Below are 12,984 nucleotides of genomic sequence, written 5' to 3'. Positions count from 1 at the left end.
GATAATTCATTTTTTATTTGAAAGCTGGTGCTTTCCGTGTGGTCCCATTGGTCCAGATCTGACAATAGCATCCATGAGGAAACCATAAAAGTTTTAAATTTTCTATACATACGTATAGCAAAGTATATGATAAATTTACGAATAACTCAATATCGCGCCAACTGATTTCGATTATTCTTTTTTTATTGGAAAGGATATACATCAAATATAGTTTGGTGAGAGTTTGGTTAGGTTCTGAATACGGAATCCATGACAAAATAACGGAACTCTTCAATTCTTAGGAGCAAATTAACGATACTCGGCCGAATCTTTTTATGCTATCCGGATATTTAAGTCATCTACCATAACATAGTTATGGTCAATTAATTGTCGTAGTCTAATATGATGATCAATGGGACTCCTTAACGACGTACAGTGATCAGATCTGTGGCAGAATTTCTGTCTGTAATCAAATTGCAAAGCGCTTACGTTAATTGCTGCATTGAAAAATTTAGTATATCTACACATATTTGGACAAATTGTTAGTTAGTGTACTTCTAATCCACTAAAAATTAAAAATAAATTAACAAAAAAACAACCGACTTCAAAACACTATTTCAAAACAATAGATATAATATTTGCGTATTTTTATACAATATAATTCTAGTTACGATTATTGTAATTTTTGAAGTCGGTGTCATCCAAGATAGGTTTGTTACTACATACATAGTTATAGGTGAGATGTGCTTGAGTCGTGAGGAGGCGAGAGCAGGTCGCGGCGGAAGGACACCGATTCCAAAAATTACAATAATCGTAACTTGAATTAGATAAATTAATTAGATTGTATAAAAATACGCAATTATTTTAGACTTTTTAGTGCATATTAATTATATCTATTGTTTTGGAATACCTAGTGTTTTTGAAGTCGCTTGTTTTTTGTTAAAAAAATTTTTATTAATAATATTTTTGAAGTGAAACACTTAAAGCGTGAAATTTGCGTCATTGTCACGATATCTGTTATTGAATTATATATATATATATATATATACAAAGAGTACATCTATATATGTTTACATATAATAACCAAAAACAGTTTTCAATTTTATCGGCAGTCCCGAAAGACTGCCTTTTCTTTTTTGAGATGAAAACTTTAGCATCGTTGTGATTTGAAAGTCGATGAAACAAAAAAGCGAGATATTAAAAAGAAAACATCCTAGCAACATGTACCAGGACTTGCAGTTATGCAATTTGGTTCATGCACAATGCAGGTACACAAATAAAATTTGAAAACAAAATTTTATGAACGATACGGGATTCGAACCTTGACTCGAGAGAACTCTTAAACAAAGCATATAAAATTTTATCAACGATCTGTCACTCGAACGGTTGGCTCAGTTGGAAGAGCGCTCGCACGGAACGCGAGAGGTTGCGTGTTCGAGTCCCACATCGTTCATAACATTTTATTTTCAAATTTCACTTAAAAAAAATAAAAATATAACGAATTTTGGAGTGTATAATAGCACTAGTGAGTATTAAAACAATTAACCATTGCGGGATAGTTCACAGCGGTGATACGATGTGTTCCATATTAAAAATTAAAAAAAAAACTAAGTTAGTGAGCATCACTGCCCATACTATCTAAAATTGCAAGAGGATTAACAAACAAAAGGTATCATCGACCCTATAAATTCAAATTCAAATATTTTTATTCAAAATAGAATTTAAAATCAATTACTGAACGTCAAAAACTTCCACCCATTCGAAATAGTGTGCCTCAGACCTGAGAAGAACGCGCGCAAAGAACTCTTTCTGTTTCTGTGTGCAATGAACAAGAAAATTTGTAATGAAAGCAATTATTATTATTATTATTCCGCTCGGTATTGGCCAAAAATGGACATTTTTACCATCAGCCTTAATGAAGTAACACCCATACGCCATTGAACAGTTTTATAGCACTAGATAAGTATTATTAATGTTACTATAGCATTTTAATTACAGTAAATCGGATAGTTCAACGTAAATTTGCTGGTTCTCGGTCACGCAGTTGCCATGGTAATCGAGTCAAAATACAAATTACCCCAAACACGACTAATTTTCATTCTAGTCAGATTTTGTGTTATTTGTATTTTAGTAAGTTAAACATAGTAAATGTACTTTAGTTATATTTTATAATATACAGTTTTTGTTAGTTAGTTGCTGGTAACTAAATGCAACATAATATTATGTTCGGATGGTAGTATTAAAATGTAAGTGCGTAAGTAATAGTAATTAATTTAACAATAAGTAATTCGTAAAATTAACATTAACTATTTATTTATCCCGGCATGAGTGATATTCGCGCTAATTTAAGAAAATAAACGTTGTTTAGATTTGGATTTTTTTAAATTTGGAATTATGTGTTCTATTTATTAGTAGATAATCCGAATAGGAATCGAGCTTCACTAATCGCGGTTAGTGGTTTTTTATAATCCAATTCTGAAAAGCATTTGTCAAGCCTTTATATAATTACTTAAAAGTTAGATATGATTTTTAACATGCGAAATCGATAGTATCAAGTCCATAGAATATGCAATAGTTAGGTTGGCAATTTTTTTCCCAACTATTGGTAATAAACGCAATAACTATTGGTAATAAATAAAAGTTGTAATAATAATAAAAATAATAATGTCACTTTGAAGAGACGCCCAAATTGGCCTCGATAAACAATACTTCTTTTTTTTTTATGGAATAGGAGGACAAACGAGCGTACGGGTCACCTGGTGGTAAGTGATCACCGCCGCCCACACTCTCCTGCAACACCAGAGGAATCTTCGGAACACTCCCCGTGATAAATGCGGTAGAAGACACAATGAAGCGACATCTCTACGCAACGCCAAGTGATCCAGCCGTTCACAGAGTACTGGGTCCCCGACAATTCGAGCTGCTCTGCGTTGCACGCGGTCAAATGGATCGAGCTGATACTGGGGTGCGCAAGCAGAGATGACAGCAATACTCCATGTGAGGCCGGACCTGCGCTTTGTAGAGCGCTAGAATGTGGGCCGGCTTGAAGTATTGCCGTGCTCTATTTATGACGCCCAGTTTCTTTGAAGCCAGTTTGGCTTTGCCCTCCAGATGGCCACGGAATTGGCAATTGCTCGAGATTTCGAGACATAGTATTCCGATACTAGGCGAGGCTTTAAGGGAAGTGTTCTCGAAGAGCGGTGATACGGCAAATGGGGTTTTTTTAGTGGTAAACGCGCAAACTTGAGTCTTCTGGGGGTTAAATTGGACAAGGTTCAACTTACCCCATTCCGCGACCTTCTCGAGAGAGGACTCGATAGAAGACACAAGTTTCTCCCGGCACTGGTCGACGTTTTCCCGAGAGAGACCTGCATGGCCCGTGTATACGGCATCACCAGTGCTGTCGTCTGCATAGCAATGCATGTTGGCGGTGTCCAACATATCATTGATATGCAGAAGAAACAGCGTGGGAGATAGCACACAGCCTTGGGGCACTCCAGCGTTCACAGGCTTGGGATTCGAGCAATAACCGTCGATAACGACCTGTATGCTGCGCCCAGTGAGGAAGCTGGAGGTCCACTTGCATAAGCTCTCGGGAAGCCCAAATGATGGAAGTTTTGCGAGGAGCGCCTTGTGCCATACACGATCAAAGGCTTTCGCTATATCCAGACCAACTGCCAGGCCTTCCCCCTTGCTTTCAATAGCCGCCGCCCATCTATGTGTTAGGTATACCAGAAGATCGCCAGTCGACCGACCATGGCGAAAGCCGTACTGCCGGTCGTTGATCAACTGGTGACCCTCAAAGTATTCCAAGAGCTGGTGCTCTTGGTATACCTTTATTAATTAACTGCCAGGTTAATTATGCTCTCCATGATTTTGGAGAGTAGGGAGGTAATAGCAATAGGCCTGTAGTTTGCCGGATCCGAACTGTCTCCTTTTTTTGGGATCGGATGGACAAGGGCTGACTTCCATGAATCAGGGACTACGCCTTTTGAATAAGAGTGCCGGAATAAACGCGTTAGCACCGGCGTCAACTCAGGGGCACACGTTCTAAGCACGATTGGAGAAATGCCATCCGGCCCGCTCGACTTCCTGACGTCCAACGAAAACAGAGCTCGCCTAACAGTTTTCTGTCGGAACTGTACTTCAGGCATGGAGCTCTGACACCGCGGGATGGTCGGCGGTGTTTTTCCGTTGTCGTCAAGTCGAGTTGGAGGCAAAAAGTGTGCACAGGAGATCGGTTTTCTCTTTTGCCGTATGGGCCAGGGTGTCATTCCTCATGTGCAACGGCGGCATGGACGGCTGGTTGAAGTTACCAAGAGCTGCTTTCGACAACGACCAGAACTTGCGTGTTCCGGTCGGGTAACTGGAAAGCTGCTCGCCAATTTTGACGACGTGCTTCGATTTCGCACGGGCGATTTGCCGCTTAAAAAATCTGGAGGCACGGTTATATTTCCTCTTCAGAACTTTGCAGTTCGGATCCTTTGAGCCCAGCGCCGCAACCCTAGTTCGATACGCCTGTTTTTTGCAGTCAGATGCTGCTTTAACTGACGCATCGAACCAGGGCTGTGATCTGCCACCGATCGGTACTACAGAGCTTGGTATAAAAATATCGGCTACTGCAACGGCGCAGGCACTAGGACCATCCGAAGGGAAACAAACCCTGCCCCAAGGGTAGGATGCAAAAAAGGAACGCATCCTATCCCAATCTGCTGACTTGTAGTGCCAAACGCGGCGGGTCGCTGGTGGTCTGCGACGTTGGCGTCGGATAGGCACTACACTCCTGACCAGGCAATGGTCGGACGTTCCGAGAGGGGCGTCGACAGAGACCTGGTAACCATCGGGATGTGTAGTCAGCAGAAGATCTAATAAGGACGGCATGTGGCTATCAACATCCGGGAGCCGCGTCGGTGACTCAACCAATTGGGACAGACCATACGCCAATGCAAAATTATGCACAGATCGCCCTGCGTAGTCTGTTGTACGTGATCCAAGCCATTCGGCATTGTGCCCGTCGAAATCACCCAAGACTACGATTTCAGCGGAGGGGATCTGAGCAAGCACGTCATCAAATGCCGCTTGAACGCAGCCCATGAGGTGATCCGTTTCTGTGTTACCACTATGGGACCTGTAGACACACGCATAGATGCGGACGCGGTCCTCTAAATCTACGCGGAGCCAGAGAGTAGACAGGCCCCTACCCTCAAAATTTCCGAGACGGCGACAGCAGATATCCTCCCTAACGTACACACATACCCCGGCATGAGGCATGAAATTATGCTCAATTTTGTACCCGGGGTACGTTAAATATGACGTATCGCTAGGTCGAGATATCTGCGTCTCCGTAAGGAAACACAAGGCCGGCTGCGCGCGGAATGGCCTCCGGTCCTCGACACTAACCTATGCGAAATATAGCGGCACTAGGCCGCTACTTCACGCCGGTATTCTGTGCGAGTGTGGTAAGTAACCCGGACGAGTCTAGCCCGATTGTGCTGACGTCATAAGACAGCAGCGTGACTCTCCCACTTTCAAAAAGCCCGTAGTCGCCTCTTACGACACCCTTGGACCTGGGACTACCCTATTCTTTTTACGCCCCGGGGCAGCACAGGGCATATAACTCACTAAAAGCCACCGTCTGCAACTATATAAGGCACAAATTCGGCCTCACATGGAGTAGGTACTGTTCTAACCTCGAGGCGGGTGCTCCCCAGTACCAGCTTCTTCCATTTGACTGCATACAACGAAGAGAGGCTCGAATTATTAACGATCAAGTCATCTCCGATCGGCTTGATTCTTTGGCATTGCGTAGAGATGTGGGTTCTCTCTGCATCTTCTACGGGATTTATCATGGGGAGCGCTCAGAGGAGCTGTTCGGGTCCAACGGCCCAATTTCACCAGCCGAAATTAGGTTAAAATGCGAAATTTGAATATATTAAATGCGGATATAGAAAATAATAAATGCGTTTATTTTTGCCGTTTTAAGGCCACCTTTTATATGCCTGCATGTTAGATAATTTTTACGTCTAGAAAGAACGTCTTGTTGTTAGAAAACAGATAAAAACAGGCCAGGTTTATTACTTTAGTGTGCGTGACGTGCTACGTCTTATACTCGTGAGTCGTGATTACTACTGATTTGTATGTCACTTTGCGTTAGTGTGCGTGCATTTCACAAAATAAACTTTAACTATCAACCACATTTTTTTTCGACGTTTTCACAGCTGTCTAGACGTATTATAATTTATCTAAGGCCTACATATTAAATTGTACTTATAATAATTATAACACCTGCATTGTGCATGTTAACAGGCGACTGAGTCGCATGAAAGCATGCATGCATGTTAAAATGTACGTTAAACGTCAGGCTAACTATATTATGTCGTCTATTTACGCAATATAAATAAAATAAAATATAATAAAAAATTCCCATACTAAATTACATAATTAAGTTAAGCTAAATTTAAAAATTAAAACGAACTTACAATTATTGTTAGTAAACTTAACTTAAGCCTAATATTATAAGAACTTAAAAAGAGAATAGTTTTATGTTAGTATTTTTTTTTCTATTTCTTAATAATAAATGTTTAATTAGTAGTATGGGCCCCTCTTTGGGTGAAGGCCTCCTCCATTTTTTTCCACACTATTCGGTCTTTGCCCAATATTAGCCAGTCTTTTCCAGCGTATTCAATCACACTATCAGCCCACCTCTTACACGGTCTTCCAACTTTTCAAATGCCCACCGGCCCTTTCCATTTCGTTGTCTTTATCGTCCATCTGTTGTCTGTGAGTCGTGATATATGACCGGCCCATTGCCATTTTAGTTTCAATGCGTGGGTCAGTGCATCTTTTATTTTTGTTCTTTGTCTAATTAGAACATTTCTTATCTTTTGAATTTTTCTCATTTTCAATATACTTCTTTCTATTGCTCTCTGTGTCGTTCTAATGTTTTGTTTTACTTTATTCGTGAATTTGTTAATTTACGCAATAGTCAATGTAAAAGCATTTGTTTTGAATGGTTATTTATTTTTAAGTTGTTTTCAGAGACATTTAATTGTAGTTTAGTCGAAATGCAGGGACCAACGTTGTTTTGCTTTTTAACCCTCGCGTTGCCAGAGATTTCATACGCGAAATGGGTTGAAGGCAGGATTGACACTAAGGAGGTAAGTAGGTGTCTCTATATTTTTTTTATGGAAAAGGAGGACAAACGAGCGTACGGGTCACCTGTTGTTAAGTGATCACCGCCGTCCACATTATCTTGCAACACCAGAGAAATCATGCGTTGCTGGCCTTTAAGGAAGGTGTACGCCCTTTTTTTGAAGGTACCCATGTCGTATCGTCCCGGAGAAACCGCACAAGGAAGCTCATTCCACAGCTTTGTAGTTCGTGGAAGAAAGGTCCTTGAAAACCGCACTGTGGAGATCGCCACACATCCAGACAATATTGTTAGACAATAGACGAAAACAGGCCAGGTTTATTACTTTGGTGTGCGTGACAGATACGTCTTATATTCGTGATACGTATGTGACGGTTTTAGTGTGCGTTACTAGAAATAAAGGTTAACAGTTTACCGCTATTGTTTTCAACGTGTTCACTACTATGCGGTAACGATCACTGTGTCTTTTAGCATAAAATTTATTAATTTGTTTTCGAAGTTATATATCAGAGACCATAATACATGTAAATAAAATGCGCGCGCACACCGTCACTCAAATTCGACGCTTTAACGTTAGCTGGTCAACTAGTACCATACTTCAGCTACCAAGCCTCTTGTAAGTTGTAACTCATATGTCTTCTGAACCACGACCAATGGACGAGAATTAAATAAATTACAATTTGTAATTTTAATTTATATACAAGTTTTAAAATAACAAAACAAAAACTCTCTAATTGTACAAAAAAATGTAAAATAAAATAAGCCTTTATTGCTGTTAAATGATGCTTAAATAAATATAAACTTAAATCTAAATTATATGTTAAGTTAAACAGCTTTTTTTTCTTTTGCTAAAGGCCTCCTCTAAAGATTTCCACGCATCTCTGTCTTTCGCTATTTGGATCCATTTACTCCCCCAGCTATTCTTTTTACTTCATCTTCCTTTTCTTCTACTAGGTACCATCTCTTGAATACCAGTCTCTTATTATTTTAGTCCAATTTTCTTGTTCTTCTCTTAATATGTGTCCTATCCGTCGCCATTTTAGTGTTCTGCATATTGATTTTGCGTCTTTGAATTTAGTGATACTTTTTATATCCATCAATTTTACTTTATCTCTTCTTTTAACTCCAATTACTCTTCTTTCCATGCTGTTTTGATAGACATTAATTTATTTGATATATGTTTGCTTAGGGCCCATGTCTGACAACCATAGGTCAAGCAAGGTAAGATACATAATATATTATTTTTTTCTCTTTAATTGGCATTCCCTTATCCTTCATAACTTCATCGAGGGAGCAATATCTCTTCCATGTATTGGCTATCCTCCTATCAACGAATTCCTTACGCATAGTATTAGTTTCTGAAATTAACTGTCCTAGATAAATGTAATCTTCGATGTACTCTAGTTGTTCCGTATTTAACGTAATTTTATATGTTTTGAAGAGTTCGTCATATTTTTTTTTTGAGCTGTTCATGGATAGTCCTGCATTTGCACTTTGATCTGCTAGTTGTCGCAAACATTTGCTCTTACTTTCGTGGGCACTCAGAGAATATAACCAGATCATCAGTAGCCAAAGCGTAGGTGGCTTAATTTCTCGCCGTTTACGTTAAGTCCACTATCAATCCAATCTAAATCCCTAAAAATCATCTCCAGCTGAGAATAATTTGCGCGACATAGGGTTTCCTTGTCGGACTCCTCGCTCTAAAATAAACGTTCTTCAAAATGTTTATTTCTTTCTGCTATTCCTTGATGATGTAGTGCTTCCCAGATATATATTTTGTGTTCCAAGGAATCAAAGGCCTTGTTGAAATATACGAATCCTAAATAATAGTTTTATTTTATATCTTATAAAAATAATGTAATAATATTTAATTACACGTTATTTAACTAAATTATGCAGTACCTATAATAATATTTGCATTGGTCGTATTTAATATCTTCTTTATTACAACATTGTTTTTGTACAAACGTAGAATAGCACGAGGAATAAATAATTTTAAGGATTTTTGCTTCGTTAGGCCTTATAACTTCTTGCGTGCATACATAAGTAGGTACACACACACTTTTTTTTGTTTGTTTTTGTTTTAAACAATAAATGAAAAAAAAAAAAACAATAAATTAAAAGACAACAATAAAGTGTGTATCTTTTCAGAACTGGGCGTTCCTCGCTCGCTTCTGTTTCCTGTCGTTTGAGGGACAATTCGAGTACTTCATAGAGTTTGACAGAGACCTGGGCACTCCCAACCTGCTACTCTACTATGATGATGACTCACAATGGCCAGCCGTCTACCACAGCGAGAAAGTAAGTAATATCTGTTAGGACTGATTCCACCATTGAAATAGAACGCGAATAAAACAGTTTGAACTTTGTATGTGTAATTTGTGTAATTAATCCCAGAAGTGAGGGTTATCACTTTAAAAAATAACAAATTGTTTAGATTTGAAAGAGCGACATAAAGTAGATGCTGTAGATGAAGCCACAATCTGATCTGAACAATACATACAAGATTTATCAACGATACGTCACTCGAACGGTTGGCTCAGTGCAAGTGCGCTCGCACGGATCGCGAGAGGTCGCGGGTCCGAGTTCCGCATCGTTCATAAATTTTATTTTCAGATTAAATTTGTGTACAATTACCAGTGAGAGACTGTTTTGCACAGGAAGCCGGCTAGATTATGGGTACCACAACAACGCCTATTTCTGCCTTGAATCAGTAATGTGTAAACATTATTGTGTTTCGGTCTGAAGGGCGCGGTAGCTAGTGAAATTACTGGGCAAATGAGACTTAACATCTTGTCTCAAGGTGACGGGCGCAATTGTAGTGCCACTTAGAATTTTTGGGGTTTTTCAAGAATCCTTAGCGTCACTTTGTAATAGGCAGGGCGTATCAAGTACCATCAGCTGAACGTCCTGCTTGACTCGTCCCTTATTTTCATTAAAGAAAAAAATAATAATATTAAATTAAGATACAATACATATGCATAAATATTAATTTACAGTTTTAATAATTATAACAAGTTGAATTAAAAAAATTACCAACAATAAAATAAATATAATTGATTTAATAACATTATTTATTTTATTTTTGATTTATTACAGTAATTCACGTTAGGCTAAACGCGTTTATTTTATTTACCTATTTATTTATAGATACCATTAAAAATTTACAGAAAGAATCTAAAGCTAACTTTTCCCCACAAAACTGTTCTAATAGTTTGTCTGCAGGATCGAGTCTGTTGTAATAATATGGTCTCCGCTACGCTCCAACTAGATACCGCACGCACTACATAAGAACAATAGCTTTTTTATTACGGCAACTTTATATTGTAGTGTGTATTGTATATTTGTAAAGATGCTTGTGTGCGTGGCATCTTGACAGGAATCTTTGAAATTATTTTATTTTTATTTTCATAGGGTGGCTAACAGCCGTCAATACAAAAACATATATCTACATGTTTATATATAGGCCAATTAAAAGCCTCCACAAATAGGTATTAAATAGTATTTTTTTTTACGTTTTTACAAATGCTTAAACTAATTAAAGGCATTACTATGTACTAGTTAACTACGCTTTTTTGCAATTTAAATTGACTTAAAGTATACATATATTATGTTGTCATTGTATTACTTTTCTGTGACTTGCAAATAATCTTGTATAATATGTTTCTTAACACTACCTAAACTGGAACAAAAAAGATCTATTTCGGATGATTTTAGTTTGTTAAAATTATACGAAGTACGTGGTATAAAGGAGTGTGATCTATAGTTTGTGCGCATGAGTGGAATATGGAGGAGATCCTTTTTTCTAGAATGTTGGTACGGTATATTGAGGTTTATTTTAGATAACAAGGTTGGACTGTCAATCTTACCCTGAGCAATTTTCATAATAGTCGTAATATCAGTCATGGATCTACGGAGTGTTAATGGTAGGAGATGAAATCGAGTACACCGAGTCTTGTAATCTGTTTTGGGAATTCTGAACTTATAATTTAAAAATCTCGTTAATTTTTTCTGTATTTGTTCAATTCTTTTACTATGTATCATATATACCGGATTCCAGATTTGACTAGCATACTATATGTAACATACGCTTCGTGTTATTTTATACTGAAATTAATAAAATATAAAATACTTACTGATATGTGATTCCTGATATGATAAGGTTTAGATACTTCGCAACCCGGCATTTTAGTTTCCATTAACAGCAAAGTTTAACAGAACATGTGGCACATTGTTCGAGAATGGCTCCAGTACGCCCACTCGGGCGTAGTATTATTAGTTGCCGCACTTTGCGACTACGCCTGCAGTATCTAGTTGGAGCGCAGCGGAGACCAATCCTTAATCTAGATAGATCTAATAGATAGTATCTTAATAAATATTTTTTTAGTTTAGTTTAAAGGTGCTAACCGCTTTATCTATAGAGCTAGAGAGATGGATAGAATGGTAAACCTTGCTAATAATTTTACCAGTGGGAGGCTCCTTTGCACAGGATGCCAGCTAGATTATGGGTACCACAACAACGCCTATTTCTGCCTTGAATCAGTAATGTGTAAATATTACTGTGTTTCGGTCTGAAGGGCGCCGTAACTAGTGAAATTACTGAGCATGTGAGACTTTACTTTTTATGTCTCAAGGTGACGAGCGTAATTGTAGTGCCTCTAAGAATTTTTGGGTTTTTTTAAGAATCCAATAATAAGGCATAAGCATAAGCATATTATATCTATTGTTCTGGAATAGTGTTTTTTAAATCTTGATATAAAAGAGTGGCAATGAGTATTGGCAATTATGTATCTGGCAACACTACGCATTGCCTTCGTTCCCAACTTCGTTCAGTCACCTGTCAGGATTTGTCGAACGTAGTGTGTTTTGTTGCGGGAAAATTTTTACCCTTATTTTTAGGTGAATTTTACGTTATGGGAAAAACGCAGGTAACTTTATTTTCCTGTATGTTATAGAATAACAAATTTAAAAGCATTTAAAGGTCGTGTCAGTGTTCATTGCCTTGAAACACAACAGTTATGACGGAGGGCAAAGTTACCCTGAACTGTTCAGACCCATTCTTGTCAACTTTGCCCGTCATCAAAAAGCAGATAGGGTTGTCAAAATTTCATTTTAACCGACATAAAAAAATGATGTTCCCAATTTATCGAATTTTGATAATGTCTGATTTCAATACTGATTTTGTGTAAAGAAACATTCTTCCTGCCTTATAAATATAATATCAATTAAAATTTTCTCTTGATAATTTTTTTATTCACATTGTGTGCTTAAAATAATGCAAACTGTTAGTTGTAAGCTTATATGGGTTTTTCAAAATAATGTACATCATTGTGCCATTAATTTAATTATTTTACATTAAAGAAAAACAAGCACAAGTCTAGAATTAGACAGTGAAAATCAAGACGCGTAATAGGATCTCGTGGATACAAAAATTACTAGGAAGAAATGTTGCAGCTAGCTTGTCAAGCAGTTTCTTCTTTTCTTCAAGAGATGCTGAACTACAATTTGGCATCCCAAGACGCACTATTGTTAACAAAATTTAAGAAACTGCATTCGAAGTTGGGCATCCTATGCATTTAAGAGAGGAGGAATAAAACAAACTTGTGCGAGTCTTGCAAGCGTCTAGCGATTTCGGCAACGCACTCAATAAATTGGATCTTAAACTAATAGTTTATGAATATTTAAAAAAGAATTCTCGAGAACCTGTGTTCAAAATTCCAGGAGATGCATGGGTGCAAAGCTATTTAGCTAGACATGCTGATAACATAAGTGTAAGAATGACACAAAATAAATCAAAAGCACGAGCGGAAAAGGGGCCAAAAGAAATAGCTGATAATATTGCAAATTTAAGCATA

The 12,984-nt window shown here is 37.9% G+C and overlaps 1 protein-coding gene across 1 annotated transcript in view; it reads left to right on the top strand.

The window, feature by feature from the left end:
• Nucleotides 1-7,022: 7,022 nt before the first annotated feature.
• The window catches only part of LOC126974711 (transmembrane protein 145-like), a 33,784-nt gene continuing 27,822 nt past the window's right edge, over nt 7,023-12,984 (top strand). The window contains exons 1-2 of the mRNA XM_050822300.1: nt 7,023-7,136; nt 9,281-9,430. Of these exons, the coding sequence (XP_050678257.1) occupies nt 7,044-7,136; nt 9,281-9,430 (243 nt within the window). The 5' untranslated portion in view covers nt 7,023-7,043. The remainder of the gene's footprint in view (nt 7,137-9,280; nt 9,431-12,984) is intronic.

Source organism: Leptidea sinapis, chromosome 33 (assembly GCF_905404315.1).
Source record: "Leptidea sinapis chromosome 33, ilLepSina1.1, whole genome shotgun sequence".
Lineage (NCBI taxonomy): Eukaryota > Metazoa > Arthropoda > Insecta > Lepidoptera > Pieridae > Leptidea > Leptidea sinapis.
Note: the sequence above shows the minus strand (reverse complement) of the source record. Positions and strands in the feature narration are given on the sequence as shown.